We start from the raw sequence: 18,213 nt of genomic DNA on the forward strand, positions 1-18,213 counted from the left end.
AATTAATTCCAAAAAAAAATAAGAACGAAGGTGCACTGCCGAGATCCCGGTTTCTTTTTCTTTTTGATCCGAAAGCGCTCGCTCCCTCGCGAATAAACGCGATCGGTTCTCTTATTTGACGGTTGGACCGAAGCCGATCGCTCGGGAGAAATCGAAGAGTAAGAGAGAAAGAGAGACGAACCAAGACCGAAGGATCTGAAATTGGCGCGACCAAAGCGAAAGATTGAAAGAGAGAGAGAGAAAGATTGTTCGCCGCAAATAGAGGATAGACTCTGGAGAGGGAAAAAGGATTCTCCGCGCCTTCTTTCTCTTCCTTTCATGCGAGCCGGCCCGTTAATCCTCCACGAATCCTGCCAGGATCCCACGGAGATGCACCGAAGAAATTTGCATACAAGATCTTCTGGCATCTCCTCCGCACGGTTGCTCCGTCGTCTTCCCGCGCTTCCTCTCTCTCTCACTTCATCGGCCATCCACCTTACTTCCCCGAGATGTACCACGTGCTTCTCCTTCTCCTTCTCGTCGACGCCATCGCGACCCGTTTATGCGCCGATCGCGCGCTATTTGTTTCCTCCTCCCACCTATTTAGATTCTCGCAAAAGTCTCGTCCCTTCGAGGGATCGCAGGGAACACGGCGGTCCGTCAGATTTCGAGAGGTGCATAAACCGATCGCGCGGAACAATGGTGAGACAGTCTCCTTCGTATTGCCGATCCCGAAAGTCCTCGAATACACTTTATTCGGCGATCTTGACGGCTTAGGTACAATGAGAAACGATCAGGCCGACCTCGATATCGTGCGAATCACAGCGAGAGATCTTACGCGGAAAAACCACCTCCTACCCCGAGTTACGGACATTAATTCGGCCGACAGACTCGGCGAATTAGCATCGTCACCCTGTAATCGCGGGCGCGCGCACGATAAATTTGCAAGTATATTACGCCTTCGCCGATATGAATATTAAATGCATCCTCGGAATAGAGAATTAAAAGAGAATTTTTGCTTCCCGGAATTTGAATGCCAAATACACGGTAATGATATGTTACGCGCGAAACGTCCTCGCGCGATGCATTATTAATGTCGAATATTTTCTCCCTCTCTCTCTCTCTCTCTCTCTCCCTTCCTCCCTTTCTCTCGCCCCCTCCCTCTTCGACCAGTGGCCACACTCTCCTTCAAAGTCCCTCATTTTCCATGTTTTTTCCGAACGATCACCAGGCTCTGTCGTCGACTTGGACGAATCGCGAGCGTCCAAGCGCGTCCCGTAATCCCGTAGGAAAACTCATTCGATCCGATAACCCCGAAGAATTTGACGTGGGGGTTCGTCCCCTCGCTTCTCCTCTTTCTACCGGAGTTAATCCGAGCCATATACGCGAGCGATTACCGTTAATTATATTTTCTTGGTGGGCTCTCACGAAGCGCAGGCTGTTTGTGTTCGTCCGCTTGGTTCTCTCCCCCGGGTTTTCACACAGAAACACGTGCCGGGCGCGCTTAGGCGTCGCGGCGTGGGTGTACACGCGTGTTTTCGTAGATGACGAAGAAAGGGGGACCGAAGGGACGGGGGTACAAAGGGAGAGGGCAGGCTGGCCCGCGTGGGAAGGGCGAGAGAGCTAGCGCAGCCACCCTCCTTTTTGCGTTCCTCCCTTAGCGTTAATACGGGCTACGTCGAGCGAAGGGCAGGATTAAATTGGCACCAATTACCAGCAAAACACCCTCCACGCACTTTCTCTCCCCCTGTCTTCCCGGTGCCCGCGCGCTCCAGAAACCCACCCTCTTGACGCCCGTTCATCCCAAAGAAAAGAGAAGTCCGCCCCTCGGAGCCGCAACGATATTACATTATGAAAATATATATATCTACAGCTGACGTAGAGCTGTTCGCGGGATAATTATCTCGATGTGTTCGCATGATGGTTCAAATTCTTGGGAAAGGAAGATATAAATAACAAATATTAAAAACTCCAAGACCTTTGAATGCTAAATTATTGAAGAAAAAAATCGAACACATGTCAAGCTATTTATCTAATAATAAGACTCTGTATGATATGAATTATTATGCATATTTATATAAATACCTGCTCGTTTCATTACCTAACTGTCAAAAAATAATTGTCTCAACTCTATTAAATTAAAACCCTCTCTCTCTCTCTCTCTCTCTCTCTCTACGTATATATTTAAAATGTCTCGCCAAGAAACGTATCTACCTACCATGCTCGGTAATTTTCCGCGAGCGGCGAGATTACAATGAATACACCTAACGGCGAACGTATACACCGATGTGTCGTCGCCGATCCTCTTCCGCCTGCTCTATACTATCACATATGCATACACACGCATACGGATACGTTTTCGCATATTAAGAGCGGTTTACGAGCACCCACAGTCGATGTCTCGAGACGAAGACGAGAAACGAGGACGACGGATAAAGACGGTGGCGGCATTTGTGTACATACAGATGGGCGGTTCTAAGGCAAGGAATACCGCGAGCTACAATTGGTCGGCCTAGTCGTTACACTTATCACATTACTTGCGAACGATATGCCGAGGACGTAAGGAGTGTAGGTATATGTGTGTGTAAACGTGCGCGCATACCTTGAGAATAAACGCACCATCTCTGTCGGCAGATCGTGGGTGTGGGAACCGCACTCGGACACACTTGTGCATGTGTGCGATACGTGTATATTTGTTCGTATCGTTCAGAGACGCCATTCGTTGGATTTCGCGAGATCTCGCGATTTTTTTCTCGCGCGGCCTTTAGACAACGCGAAAATATCCCGGGACTTGGAAGACGATTAAGCGTTTGCGCATATCGCGAAGTGGAGCGAGGATAGCGGCGACATCGCCGGGATAAACGCGCGCTTTATGGTAATAGCGTCGAGCTAATTAGACGCGATCGATGCGAGCATGGAATCGTCGTCTTCGCCCTTGCACGCCATGCCCGCTTCGGCTTCCAGCGAATTTATGTAATGCGGTTATTCGGAAGGTCTTTCTGTTGCCGACGATACACCGCATCGTCTAACTAATCGCATCGATCTTTCTCGAGTATCTTTCTACACTTGCGTCGTAGAGATATTTAATCAGAGATGAAAGGATTAATATATATTTACAGATTTGTTATACAAGACGCGTCTCGTATGCTCAACTATTCCCGATATATAGTTTAATGACAAAGCTAAAGAGATATGGCTCTAATAATACAATATAAATGAGATACAATATCAGTTGATAGATGCCAGTCGCAAAAACAGGACACAAAAAATTTCTTCAAAACAACGTTTAATATATAAAGGAGGTATTTCACCGAGAGAGATCGTATATAGAGGACAGGGAATCAAACAAATCGGAAACACGACCGTCAAACAGATCGACAAAAATATTCGTTAGTATAATTATAACTGTAATGTTATGTGTCAGCAAAACAATCGGCTGACTACCGACAAAAATGCGAGAATATAATAACGAGTGCGATGATTTTCAAGTGAGAGATTTAAGTATCTTATAATACTCCAATATTTCTTTAGTATTTCCTCTCTCTATATAATTTTTTACGCCTTGTTTTTTGTGCGATTGATTTTTATTTAAGCTTCGATATTGTATTTGATTTATATTGATATACTTTTTTTACAAAAATTAAAAATGCAAAAAAAAAAAAAGAAAAGAAAACCATCAGTTGTCTAATTTGAAATCGATACTTTAAAAGATAATTTGATAATTTTTTTCTCATTCTTTTTTCCAGTACCACCAACCGTTCTCGCGCTGTGCTTAAGTTTTTTAAACCAAAGTGCGACTCGCGAGCTGTCATCGAGATCATCGGCAAACCGGGCAAACTGCTGTATGTGTGTACACACATCCTTCGTTTGAGAACGAAGGAGTAGACGTCGCGGAGCTAGAAGGTGCAGGAGATGAGAAGAGAGAGGATAATTTATTATGCTGTCAGTATGTCGCTCACAATGACCGCCTCTTCGATTTTAGTGACACGACGATTATCGTTGCGGCCGATCTCGACCGATCATCGTTAGCATGAATAACGTGACAATGGTAATCCCTTTCGTGAAAGTGCTAACGGCCATACGTGCCTCGATGCCAGATGCCGTCTCGAGCATGTAGAAGAGATCGTCACCGTGAGAGGGACATCAACGGGGGAGAGAACGAAGCGAAGAAGGAAGGAGGAGAAAGAGAGACAGAAGCAGAAGGAAGCGGAGGACATTCACCACGAAGGAGCTTCGACACGTGGCGCGTATACGACGCTCTCGCGTCGCCCGACGAATCGCTTCTAAAAATATTTACCGACACGAGAGAGGAGAGAAAAAAATAAGAAGAATAGCGAGAAAGAAAAAGATAGAGATGGAGGGAAAGTCTCGCGCCTGGCGGTTTTAATTTGGCCATCGGAACGCGACGATGCCGGGCGTCGATCCTGGAGCAATTTCGCGCGAACGCGAGCGAGCGACTTTATTTCGGGACCGACGCGACAACGATATACGCCAATCTGAGCGTCTGGTGCGTCTCGCTAAATTCTCTCAATTATTTCTAATTGAACGAGACATATTTACTTGATTATTACGCGACTTCTAGCGCAATTGCTCGTTAGTTGATCAGCATTCGATATAGCGGTTTGCATATGGTAGCTAGAAGCGTCTTTAGTCGGAAAAGTGCTAAAAATAGGAATATACCGTTGACGCAACCGCTAATAACGGCCGCCCTCGAGAAAAGGCGATGCGGATAAATGTCTACGATGCTTATTCGTGAACGATGATAACTTCCAGTTGCGAAGGTAGAAACGGTTAACGGCGATATAAGCGACAGAATCCTGCGGTCGTATACGGGCTCCGCATTTCCTCTAGAATGTGTCGCCAACGTGTTGTTCCCAGGGGGCGACCGGCGCGAAATATTCTTGAAGCACTTTCCAAGGGTTCCTCGTAGTCGACGGAGGAGGCTCGACGACGAAGCAAACGCCGCGAGAGATGTGCCGGGGGTGGTTCTCCTCGAGGAGGGAAAGTGGCCCCGTTACAAGTTTTACTGCAGTTTTGCGGCTCGGAACTGCGAGCGCGTAACGGTCGGCAATTGAATTTAAATATTCAATTATGCGATGTGTAAATGAAATAGAAGTCTTATGCAAATGGCTACACGTCGCGAGGGTTGTTGCAAATTTAAAGGGTTAAATATTTATTAGCCGAGGGTTAACCGAGATTTATGGGACCGCGGCTCGGGCTCTCTTTTCGCTCCCTCACCGATGTTCGGCAGCACCTCCGGGAATTGCACGATTAGAGCCCAAATATACTATATATGCCGCTCATGGATAACTGCAGTAATATTAATAATGCGTCTTCGTCTCGCGCGAACGCCTTAAATCTATTGTTTGATCTAAAAACGCATTTGGCTCATACTCCGTCATTGAAAGTGAAAAATTGTGAAAAATAAATTTTATCACTTTTAATAGGAGATATCAAGAGAATTTAGATATTCAATAATAATAGATCTCATTTTTTGACGAGAGAAAAAGTTACACCCGATTCAATTTTAATTATTTGATTTAGATGACGACGCATCAGCATCCTCATCTGGTTTTTCGAGCTCGTCAAAATTTAAATTTCTATTTCATTGAAAGTCTTATTAAATTCTTAATGAGTATGATATCGCATGTTAAATATTCCTGTCATTCTTGCATAATCTATTAAGATTATCGCCATTCTCTTGATACTATGTTTTAAATAACGCTCTATCCGCGATATATCACGGAAAATCAACTCCATGTGATAGAAATACCATTCATACGCACGCAACTAATCTACGAAAAGACACGAGGGTGTGCAAAGGAATCAAGGAGCTTTTTGGTGCGACGAGATATACGAGATCGTGTGAAAGCGAGAGCGTAGAAACGCTCAAAAAAAAACGCAGAGTATTTTTGTTTTAACTCAACAAGGCTAACATTTATTTATAATGAAAATACGTTGATTGAGACAATAGTTAAACAAGTATCATTATCGATATATATATATATATATATATATTATTATTATATATAATACTAATCGTATACAATGTTCGGATGAGAGTTCCGATTTTTTTTTAAATTTCCTTAAGTCTAAAACGAATCGTAAACACACATACATGCACAATTTCTGTCATCTAGAAGAGATCTCTTCCGCGCACACGTTAAATGCACATGTGCTACGTTAAATACAGCGATACCGGTTTCCTCGTTCACGTTCCTGCGTAATAACGGCTAAATAAAATGTATGTGTATGTAAATCGAGAACTTTCATAATTATATTTCGCGTCTCATCGTTCGCATTGTCTCTCGCGCCGTCTCCGTCTGTGCACGCATTCCATATAAATTGTAACAATTACAGAAAAAAACAATACGAAACAAAAACGTAACTATATATATCACGCGGCATCGTCAACGAACTTTGCGCGACTTTGCTTGAGAGCGCGAGATCGAAAAAGGGAGCAGCGCGTTTGCGCGTTGCGCAATCCTGCGATAAAACTAATCTGCCCCCTTTTTTTTCTTGCGCTCGCATATATAGCTCGCAATCTCGCACCGCGACGGAAATAATCGTCGGATGTCGCGCAAGACGTCGACGTCCAACGAATTATACCCGTCATTGGTCAAGTTTTTTTTCTCGCAAAGTCGCGCGAATATTATAGGAACAGAACACATATGCCCCGCGACGACGTATAAAAAGTATTATAAAATTTGAAACGCGACAAAACATCACATCGATCGTTCTAGCGACAATACCGTTTTCCGATCGTTAAACGTAAAAAAGCGTAAAAAATCGAAATTCGAACGGAATAAAGATGGAAACGAACGATATTTATTTCCTCGAGTTTTGATTATGTGGTAACAGTGCCTATACACACGCTTGAGCACTAAAAAATATCGATTATTTCTCGTCCAAGTTACGCTAAAAATTCGCGATTTTCTTTGATTAATATCTATTTAAGTACACAGTCTCGGCGCGAGTACGCGCACGCTGCAACTTATGGCACTAAGTATTCACGTTATTCTCTCTGCGTTCTTTATAGTTTTAAAATCTTTCGCCATCGCGAAATTGATCTCTTTTTCATGTCGATGCGCAACGAGTTTTCCACAACACACGAATAGCTTCACGAAAATAAAATTATCCGTCACGAATCGATTATTTAAACGCATAAGCTAAAATAAATAATAACGCATTTTTCAAAATCGAATCAATCCTTGAATTATAAAAATTGTTACTAATTTATCCATATAATTTAAAATCATTTCTTAAATTATATAAAAATTATTAGCATTTTATTCAACGACTTAATAAAATGAACAATTCAATTTTCAAAGCGAAATATGATTAATAAATTTGAAATTTGATGTTAGACAAACTAAAAATAAATCGCGCGGAAATAATCGACCCTTGAAAGATTAATTCCTTATCGTGGCGTAAAACAAAAATAAGCGCTTCGATTTTTCATTTTGTCTTGTAACTATTGTCATTCATTCTTGTTTTCTTTTTCATTTCATTTTTTTTTGTATAACTTTATCCGGAACATATGTATTTTTTTCTTCCAACATCTAACAAAAGCCGAGAGGTTCATACTCTCGACCCTAGGTTCGGCACTCGTAACTAGGGTTCCGATCGACTGGTGCCAAAGTCCATCTTCCAACCCCCGTACACCCTTGCATTATCTTGTGACTGTTCACGCCGAGTCGCGACAGCAAACTTGACGACAAGATCGCCGTCGCGTTCAATCGGCGTTCAAATTTTTAAAGTTGTCCCCCTTCAATCTGGTGCCCTGCATATACTGTTTTACGTATCTACCGTATAAAATTTAGGATTCCTTAGATTTACTTCCGCCTAAGTAAAGCATCAAGACATATCCTTTCGGATATATGTCGTGAGATAGATACATACATTTTCGTGTGAATTTAACGACATACACGATATATTTTACACACGCGATATTTTTATTTGATGGAAATGAATATATAGTATATGTATATGTGATATATATATATATATATCTATAATACAAACTACGTTGTATATTTATAATATAAAAATTACGTTTTTAATATATACGATTATTATATTATAAACATGTAACATATAAACGTAGTTGCACTTGGTTACATCTCAGATTACGTAACGCGATTCGTATGTTTTTGTATATACATATACTCATACATATATACATTTCGAACCTAAATAAAATCATATCAATATCAAAAGGCGGCAAATTTCTTAAAAATCCTTCTAGCGGGGCACCAGCAGAAGAGTTCGACTCCTCGCTTTTAGTTGAGAATCTCGATTATTCTTTTTTCTTGTTTCTCTCATATAAGATACAAGGGTTATTAAAGTACGGGGGATTGGGGGGTGGACCTCGCGCGCCCTGCCGATCAGGACTAGTACCTCACACAACTCCCTAGTTACGAGTACCGAAGACCTAGTGACAATAACTGGCTGACTCGATTGCGCACGACTTTTAGTTACATCTTCGCTCTCGCATTTATCGTCGACCGATCTCGAATATATGCCTTGTGCTCTGCGTTTTCGCTGCTCTCGCTCAATTCGATCCCGATCGCACACCCGCAATTTTACGTTCCAAGAAATTCTGCAGTCCAATGCGGTCTCACATTCGCTCGTCATATATATCTCGTAATTCCTGTCTCGCGTCCCGTCTCATTATTACATGTTTTATAATAGTATACTTGCCAACTCCCGGTAACCTCAAATTAAAATAAATTAAACACTACAGTCTATCTTGTGCTTATTAAACACGATTCACACATATTACGTCATCCTATTCACTGTCTCGCGTACCCATTCGCTCTCTATATACCTTTCATGCGTTCCCTAACTCGGATCGTTCAGTTTAAAAATAGACACAAAATTTGTTTTTTTTTTTTTGTGACGCGTATGAGCCTTAATCCTATTACGTATATCCAGATCACGATTAATATCTAACTCAGCGAATCCATTAATCGATCACGTCGATGGCCTCGGCTGCTACCTCCGTATTTCGATCGTAGGAAGACGCGCGCTGCGACATCACCCGCGCGCGTGTACGCCCACGAAAGAGAAGCTACCTTAGGAAAGTAGACACCGCGTAGACGATATAATGCCTGTCGTAAACACGCCTACCGCGCGCGATAGTATCGATCATCATCGAGGCCGGTTAGACTATCAAAGGCGTGCTCTCTCTCGCCCCTGTACAGCGCCCCGCGTTATAATAAATCGCGGTCAATAATCGCGGTATTTATATTAAAAGAAAAAAAAAACATAAAAAGAGGAAAAAACGAAATGAAAAGAGAAAGATTAAATTAAATGCAACGTGGGGTTCTTTACACCCCAGGGTCTTCCCTACATCGCGATAAAATTCAGTTAATTGACCGTCTGTCTCTTCTCTCTGTCGCTATACACCTGATACGGTCTCGTGACGTTTGCGTGACATTCGAAGTAACCCGCGTGCGTTGTTCTCTTGCCCTCCCTCTGTCTTTCTCTCTTTTTCTTTCTCTCTCTCTCTCTCCTCCCTCCCTCCCTCCCTCCCTCCCTCCCTCCCTCCCTCCCATCCTCTCTCCAACTCACGTTCGATCACCGTATCCGATGCAAGAAAAAAGACGCTTTCAAACCAGTTAGACTACTGCCTCGATTTTTCTCACGCGTGTCTCTATCCACCCTATCTCTAGGCTACTCGGCAACCTACTGTTTCGCTGACGATTGTCGCGCGGAAAGGTCGCGAGCGCGCCCTCTTTCGCTAATGCCCGTTCTTTTAAGTATCTCTCGTACGTGGTGTGCCGCGAGAGACCTTGAAGGAGAGACAGGAGAGAAGGCTGCAAGATAATAAAAAGAAAGACAGAAAGAGAGAGGAGAGAAGCTCCGAGATGGAAACGAATGCTCTCGAAGCGGTTTACCGATGAACGCGCGCGAACCGCGTATCTCGTTATTTCCGATAACTGCCGGGCCTGCAGATGGAAAGAGGCCGACCGCGTCCCGGCCGCACGAAGAGCAAAACGCACGATTGGTTGCATAAGGCTGCGAACCAGCCGCGAGCTCTCGTTCGGCGCTCTCGCACCGATAATAGCCCATTACGACTGGTTTCCAAGGCGGTTTCGAGCGAGAATATCTCTGAATATGTTTTGAAAGCGGATCGATGTCAGAGTGTGAGGGTCGATGTCAACGGACGACCGCTGCCTGTCTGGCTCGAAACAGATTTAGAAACATTCTTCTTCTACTACGCGCCACAGGGACGTGACCTTACGTAATCAAATCCGCGTCAGATCCATAACACGTTCGAGCAAAAATTCGCGCGAATTAATTACGCGCGTCAATTCAATAATCGCGCGAATTAATTTAATCGTCGCAAGAGCTACGTGAAAGTATCCCGAAAAAAATCAAATGCACTTGGCAAAGATCTGAGAAGACGATGAACCCAGAGATGCATCTCAACTTCATCGCGAACTCTTCCGACTTCAAAGCAAATATCTACATCCAATTTTCTGTCTAATTTTTTTTTCCATTTGTACGCGCAATATCAACAAAATCTGTACAAGGTAAACTTAACCGAGTGATACGTTTTAACAAAGATAAATGTAAAAAGTGCGACGATGAAATAAAATCTACAATCTCGAATAATTATATAATTTATAGACGAAGAAAGAAACAAGACGATAGAATGAACGAACTCAAAGCCAAGTCAAGTGCCGAAGAGAAGATCGGCATTAATCCTCGCAAAGCAGTACGAGACACTTACGGAAAATATATATAAAGAGTTCCGACAAGTAGCGCCAGTCCAACAATACGAGTCTCCGCGTCATCTTTTCCTCGCGTACGGTAAACAATCTAATATATCCCACGAAACGTCAAGTAAACCCCATTTCTTTGCAAAGGTCGAACGAAGACATTAACGAGGACGAGAACAGAGCACCAGGAGCTACTGCCCACGTGTACCCGCGTTTCATCATCGATCAGGTACTAGAGATACTGTCTCTCTACAGAGCACCAGGCCCATATTCTCACGGGCCCGGACTCGCATGTTCAGACTCCCACGCGTGTATGACCTCTATGCGAAAGTGAGTCAGAGAGCGCCGTTCGATCTGGCTCGCTGTTGTCAGTCACGATTCAACTACCGCAGCACCCAGACCGTTCCCGATGTTGTAAGAGGAGAGAAAGAGAGAGAAAGAGAGAGAGAGAAAGGGGGATCGATTCGTCCCTCACAGGACGAATAGGATCGATCGCGAAGCCTTCACGAGCGAACGCGATCGATCCTGAGGGAACGACACATTCTATGCGATGTTCTATGCGACATTCTATCATCTTAATCGCGGATTCGATTCTACCAAGAATACTCGACGACACTAACTTTGACATCCACGTATGAGACAAAGTAGCGGAACGCGACCACGAAGAAGAAGACGAAGACGTAACATTTACGAGGATAAGCAAATAAGAGAAAGGTAATAATGTCGCGGAAAGAACAACACAGAGAAGAAGGAGAAAAGGTCTCGCAAAATCGGCACGGAAGTCGCGTAGTCTATTACGAGCACGGATAAACGGCCGAGCTAATGCTATGGTAGGCGGCGAGGGCGGCGTGCGCGTGCGCGTGCGCAGGGGGCGCGGATGCGGCTGCGTGCGGCGAGGTGGCCATCGCGGATGCCGCCGCGGCTGCCATCATCATCTGTTGGTGCGTACGCTTTAGGGAGTTGGGAGTTGTGGCGGCGCTACTTGGGGTAATAGCAGTAGTAGTGGTGGTGTTCGACTGCGGCGCAGGGTGGTGGTTTTGGCTTTGGTTTTGGTTGCTCAGTTGCAGGGGGGTGGTAGTGGCGGTACTGCCGATCCCGGCGTGATTATTATTACTATTATTGTTATTATTCTGATTCTGGTGATGGTGGTGGTGGTGGTGATGGTGATGGTGGTGGTGGGGGGTGAGCGCGTCGTGCGGATAATAAGACGTTGACGATGGTGAGGTACTCACGACGTCCGGCGTGCTGGCTCCGTCTGTATGACTGGTGCTGTCGGCGGTGCTCCTGGGTCCGCCGCCGTCGAGACCGTTACCCAGCTCGGGTGGCTTCGAGCTTTCTCGGTCGTCGATCACAAGATCGATCGGCATCTTGCCCTTCAGGCAGCTTATATATCGATGGCAGAAGTTGTCACAGAGTTCGTGCACCTGAAATACAAAAAAAAAAAAAAAGATTATTTGAAACGTTCGTTAGTTGTAAGATTCGGGAATCAATTAGATTTAACTCCATCGGAGAACGAACATAAGTTTTCCGAAAGATATACTTTCCAAACGAAGGCAGCTGATTAACCATGCCGCTGGAAATGATTAATAGACGGATTCGAATGGATCCAATCGACTCACGGTTTCATAGCGCGAGAGGCATGATGAAGAAAAGAAGAGAGAAAGAGACGCGATCAACAGCAGGCTCGAACGTGGCGTATCGATATATACGAAGATGAAGGAGAAGGAGGCTAGAGCGTGCATCTCGAGGCCGTGGAAGATGGTCGAGATCTGGTAGCTGAAGAGAAACCGATGCAACGAACGAACAGAGAAAGAGAGCGAGAGAAAGGGAGGATGGAGAGGAGGTCTGACCGGTGTCCAGTCGACCAGAATGTTATGTATGCAAATGAGGCCTGACAGGCCTATAGGATAGTCGATCCTCTCTCCGTCCCCCTCTCGTCGACTCATCCTCCAGCCCTCGCCCTTTCCTCGGCCCTATCTTCCCGCCTGATTCGCCTCCTTGATTCCGCTTAGAATAAACGTATTATATAAGCAAAAGCAAATAAAAATCGTTATCTTGTTATATGTAAATCATCGGCGGCGAGTCGAGGTATTATGAAGCCGTGTACGACAGTTCCCTCGCAAACGCGTACACCCTCTCCTTCTCTTCTTCTATCGTCTTTCACTCCCGAGGCTACTACAACTCGCAAGCATTACCTTGCTTACCTCCATATCGCTCTAACGCTCACTTATAACGCTCTTATTAGGTATTTATATATAATAGAGAAGACGGCCATCTTTGCCGTAGGCGGCACCGTCCAATGGTGACGTGTATCGAGAACACGAACAGGACAATATGCGTGTTTATCATCAGCTAAGCGCATGCGAGAAGTTTCGCGATGTTAGCAAGACCGAGTTTGCGTCGACCGATCGAGAGACCTCGATAATAAGAAACGAGTTGCGTAAATGATCGTGCATCATTCATCAAAGATAGACGCAAATAGAGAAATAGATTTGGTAATCGATATAGCGGATAAATAGTGAATACATGTTCTCTAATCAAACGTTTTGCATATTAGATAAGATAGCGCGCGCTTGCTAAGTCGTTTTCGCCTAACTCGTCAAGGGTGATTCAATGACGGTATTATTAGAAACGATCAATAATATCGTTATGAATTTTATGCAAAGTCACTACAGGACTACGATATATATTTCGCATCGATTGACAGACATTCGTCGCGTTCGTTTACCTCTCATAAAAAAAGGCCTCTCATCGGAACCGATAATGCGGTAACTTCTGATGCTTCTCGATCGCGCTTCTTTCACCAGAGCTTTTTTCCGGAGCTATTTGCCTCCGATGCATTATCGCGACGCGGCGCGTAATACAATGCCTTCCTCTAGATGACTAGACTCTCTTTTTTTAATACAGGGACTTCTGAGGGCGAGTGGGAGAAGACGAAGGACTCCGAAGGACAGCGGCTATAATGCCAGACTGGTTAGAATTTGATCCGCCGGGAGTCGAGTCGAACCGAGGGACAATGCAGTGAAGAAAAGAAATAAAAAGGGCCTATAAGTCCCCCTCTAACGCTTCAAATCAACAGCTTGTCTTGATATAAATAACATTCTGAATCTTAAAAAAATATATATTAAATATTCCAATTTTATCGCGTTTCATGTAAACAAAATTACTTATGTGGGAGTAAATAATTTTTTTGGGGAAAAATAAAAGAATAAAAAAATTAAAGATTTAGAGAAAAAAATATAAAATTTTCAAATTAATATTAATTCGAACAATAGATGAAACCGACGTTGGCTGATAATCTCGAAATTATCGGAAGAAACATTTTTCGATAAGATCGATGGCTGCTGGATACTTCAACTACGATGCGCAATATGATACGATCGCTTTGGAGCACGCGAGTTTTTGCAATCTATCCTACCATTGAATCTCTCGCGTCATCCTATACCGTGAACGATGATCTCAGGAGGGAGACTGATACAGGATACAAGGAGGCCGTAGAGAGAGAGACGATAAAACGAAACGCTCGATCGCTCGCGTCTCCCTTTTCCGAGATCACTTTTGGCGGTCATCGAAAGAGCAAGAGGACAACGTGGTTAGGTCCAATTTTTTTTCAGGGAAAGAACCGGAGATATCTCGTGGCGCGCGATACGACACAAAGTGGTCTGGCGTTATCTGGCGAACGAAGACGAGCGAAACAAATTTCGAGCTACGCGTCCGTAATTGGATGCCGTACGAAAATAATCCCCGAGATTTGAATGTGCGGCTGCTTAAAGATTCAACGCAAGTTAAATTACGATTCAATTTCAGAACGAGGTTTATCATCGATCGTATTAAACTTTCAATGCGAACGCCGCGATCGAAAATTTAACCGGTTGCGGTAATGCGATTTCTATCGATGTTCTAGAGTGAGAACGGAGAGCTACTCGACATCAATGAGCGATCTTGTCTCCTTCCGGTCTCGTCTGTGCTTCTTAAGTTATCTATCGCGCGAATAAAACAATCATCAAATCGTCAATGCATTTAGACGCAATTATTTGTAAAGAGTATCAGACTATTGAAAAAAATCTTTATATTTTTGAAAAAGTGAGATATTATTAAGCAAAATGTATAGTGCTATTTAACAATGCTTTGCAATATTAATGAAATTATTTCTATTTTACTGTTAACAATTTTTAAATAAATTAGAAAGACATCTCTTTTTATATATAACTTAATGCGCGAAAGAGAAATTGTTGCCGAGTTGTTTTATTAAATTTCATTCACTAAAGCTGGCCTTTGAGAACTTTCTGCCAAGAACGCAGTTAAAGAAAGATCAGAATTTTATGTATATCTAGGTCAAAATATCTAGTAGATCGCCAACAAAATTTCAGTAATCTTATTTTCGATGCTATTCAATTTGAAAATATGAAAAAATACATATATTAATATTTTAAATTACATAATCATTTAATTTTTTAAAATACATAAATTATATATGCGAATTCGCGGAAATGTGTATTGAAAAAATTTGTTGGTTTTTTAGTTTGAATAAAATTGTTACTTGTAACATTGCGTGATTATTCTGTGTATTTGCATACTGTTTCAAAGACGAAGAACGATTACGTCAAAACCAGTTTTCGATTCAGAGCATTTAAACGATTCTCCCTTTTTTTTTCTTTAGCTGCCGGTGTTATCGCGAAATGAGAGAGGATATTCTGCGTGCCGCGACATTTATACGAACTCGAGGACCTCGTGTTTCCTTTCATTCAGCCTCGAAATTGCTCGAAAATTTACGTAAACGAAGGAAAGAACGGGTAAAGCGTTTCCCATCTCCCTATCTTACATCCGCCCCTTCCGCCCTGCCTTGTCTCTTCACGGACTCTCGGAAAGGCAAACGCCGAAGAATGGAGCGGATCCAAGGTACATACGAGCGAGAGAGTAGAAAAGAAGGAACACGGGGAACCCCATTTACGGCACAATGGGCTCCTTTGAAGCCGAAGGTAATGAAGGTTTCGGGGTGTCTGTCCCGGTCTCCCTCTCTTGCGGCCCGATTCGCAACCTGACCACCCTTACGGCACGCACAGGATATCTGTATACCGGGTGTGCGTGGCGAACGATCGGGCTCTCGTTTCCTTCCCTTTCCACCGCGTGATATTGATAACGATCAATTACGACCAAAAATCCGTTCTGGATTTTTTTTTTTTGTTATCGTGCAGAAATTAATCCGTATTTCGTAAAATGTGAACAAAATTTACTTGTCAAATAAATTTTAGACACTTTGAATAATAATTTAGAAGACATATCCATATCTGTTAATGCATATTTTACTTTAGAAACGTAAGACTTGATTCTCGCAACATATCGGCTAAAATCGTCAAGTCACAAGATTATCGTCCAAAAGTTCGTAAGGCACGTACATACATATACGCGTGCTCGAAACACAAGGATATTCTAGCAGGAGAGAACGACGTGACGTGCGCTGGCATAGGTTTAGAACCAGTTTCGTACGACGCGTCCGCGGGCAGGAGGAGGTCGCCCGCGTGTTGTACCAGTACGAATCCCGTTGGTATGCACTGTGTACGCCATAATATCCCATAAGAAATTTACCGCTCTCCAACCGGTGTACGCGCGAGGCGGTTTGTCCTGCGAGACGATGGAAGAAGAGAGAAGCGAGAGAAGGATGGAAAGGGAGGAAAAGAGACCGTGCTGTGCCGACAGAAAATATCGCAAAGGCAAAGACGAAAAGAGAGAAAGAGAGAGAGAAAGAAGGGAAAAGAGGGCCTGACCAGACCTTCCTTCCGCGCACCGGGCCCCGGCAAAACGTAATTATGCTAATACGCGATTGGTTCGAAAATGTTAAATGCACGAGGCGCAACACCGCGGGCTACCATGAGCCTTCCTCCATTGGTTTACTCTCTCTCTCTCTCTCTCATTCTCTATGCCGCTCTTTCCTTCTCTTCATCTCGCTCTCCTCTCTCTCTCTCTTTCTTCTTCTCCTCCACTTCGAGCACAGATATTTATGGAATCTTCTTCATCGCGCGCCAGCTACATTCCGCACCGCTCGCTCGCATCTCGTCTCGTCTTGTCTAGAAGAGGCCCCGGGGACCAGAAACGTTTCAATCTCCGTTACCATCGATGGCGTGCCAAGCCGCGTTTCGTCTCTAGACTCCGATGGATTCTCGACGAATACGTGACGAGGCCCGATTTACACGTTTACTAGTAACCGAGTATTCGCGGCAAGTATCGTTTCCAGCGCGCTTACGAAGAATACAACAGTCCGCGTTATCGTCCGCGGAGCGCGTCCGCTAATTTCTTTAATCGTGTGCTTCCATTAACGAGGGCAAATTTAGAGGCACGACTAATGAGTAATAAACGTTATCGCGATAGACTTGAGAAACGTAGCTGTAATTTGGAGCGAGCTCCAATTAGTAAATTCATTTGCCTCGATGCAGATAAGCCAATGCGAAGGCACAGAGCCCGCGTTTCGGTGATTTATTCGCTCGTTTAATGATCCTCGTCCAGTTTAAGATACGCCACCTCGCGAGCATTCACGTAGAATTGCTGTGAAATTTGTGTATTCCATCTGTGATTTTACTTTACGTGGTATACGACGGTGCATTTCATTTCATGTCGCGATTATCAAAATGAAATCTGAATAAATTTTTTCATCACGGACAAATATGAATCTTGTGCTGGAACTAATGCCATATACTCTATGCCGATAGTGACGCATCCAAGAGTCGATAGTTGAATCCGCCGCAGGTGGTGTGGCATTATAATAATGTAATTGCCGTAAATGAGGAAAATTGCTATAAAATTGCGCGCGATCAAACCGGCCGAACGGCTGGCAACGAGGGACCACGAAGAGGTCTCGAGAGCGGGCGACGGCCAATGGCTGCCGCCACGTCAGCTGCCATTTCGATGGAAATGCGATGGATGTGTCCGCTATTTTGTATGATAAAATATCGCCGCAAAAAGCGCCTGGATAAACCAGACCCGCCTCCATCCTATCCCGCGGGCGCAGTCGTTCGAAAAGGGAAAAAAGAGAAAGAAAGAGAGATGGAATGTCGAAAAATCCCTGCGCTGAAAGCAAGAGAGAGTCCTGGTCTTGTCTTTCCTCCGTATCTTATCGACAACGTTGCAACTCGATGAAAAAGAAACGCGTTCCCGAGAAGTTCTCGCGTGAAACACGATGGCAACGAGCGAAAAGCGAAAGATTTCGCGGCGAAACGAGCTCTCTCGTTCGCGCCGTCGATGAAAAACGCACCGATCTCGACAGAATTTCCCTTGACAGATGTCTCACTTTCACCGTTCGCGCGCGGCCATATAACTCCACGCCGCGATGATTCTGGCGACTATATACTGGTTGCGAGCCTCGTGAAGTATCGGCACGTATTGTCATTTCGCTTCGCCGTTCGAAAAGAAAGAGAGAGGTGTACTGCAACTGACAAAAAAGAGGGAGGAGAAACAAGAAACAAGACCGTTCCAGAGCAAACGACTGCGAACGAGGTAACGCGTCCGTCAC

The 18,213-nt window shown here is 44.0% G+C and overlaps 1 protein-coding gene across 1 annotated transcript in view; it reads right to left on the reverse strand.

Annotated features, from left to right (window-relative positions):
- Positions 1-9,543: 9,543 nt before the first annotated feature.
- The window catches only part of LOC114942964 (Meis homeobox homothorax), a 53,267-nt gene continuing 44,597 nt past the window's right edge, over positions 9,544-18,213 (reverse strand). Inside the window, exon 6 of the mRNA XM_029318478.2 lies at positions 9,544-12,133. Within this exon, the coding sequence (XP_029174311.2) occupies positions 11,504-12,133 (630 nt within the window). The 3' untranslated portion in view covers positions 9,544-11,503. The remainder of the gene's footprint in view (positions 12,134-18,213) is intronic.

This window comes from Nylanderia fulva, unplaced genomic scaffold (genome assembly GCF_048542155.1).
Source record: "Nylanderia fulva isolate GAGA-0341 unplaced genomic scaffold, ASM4854215v1 Scaffold2, whole genome shotgun sequence".
NCBI classification, from domain to species: Eukaryota; Metazoa; Arthropoda; class Insecta; order Hymenoptera; family Formicidae; genus Nylanderia; species Nylanderia fulva.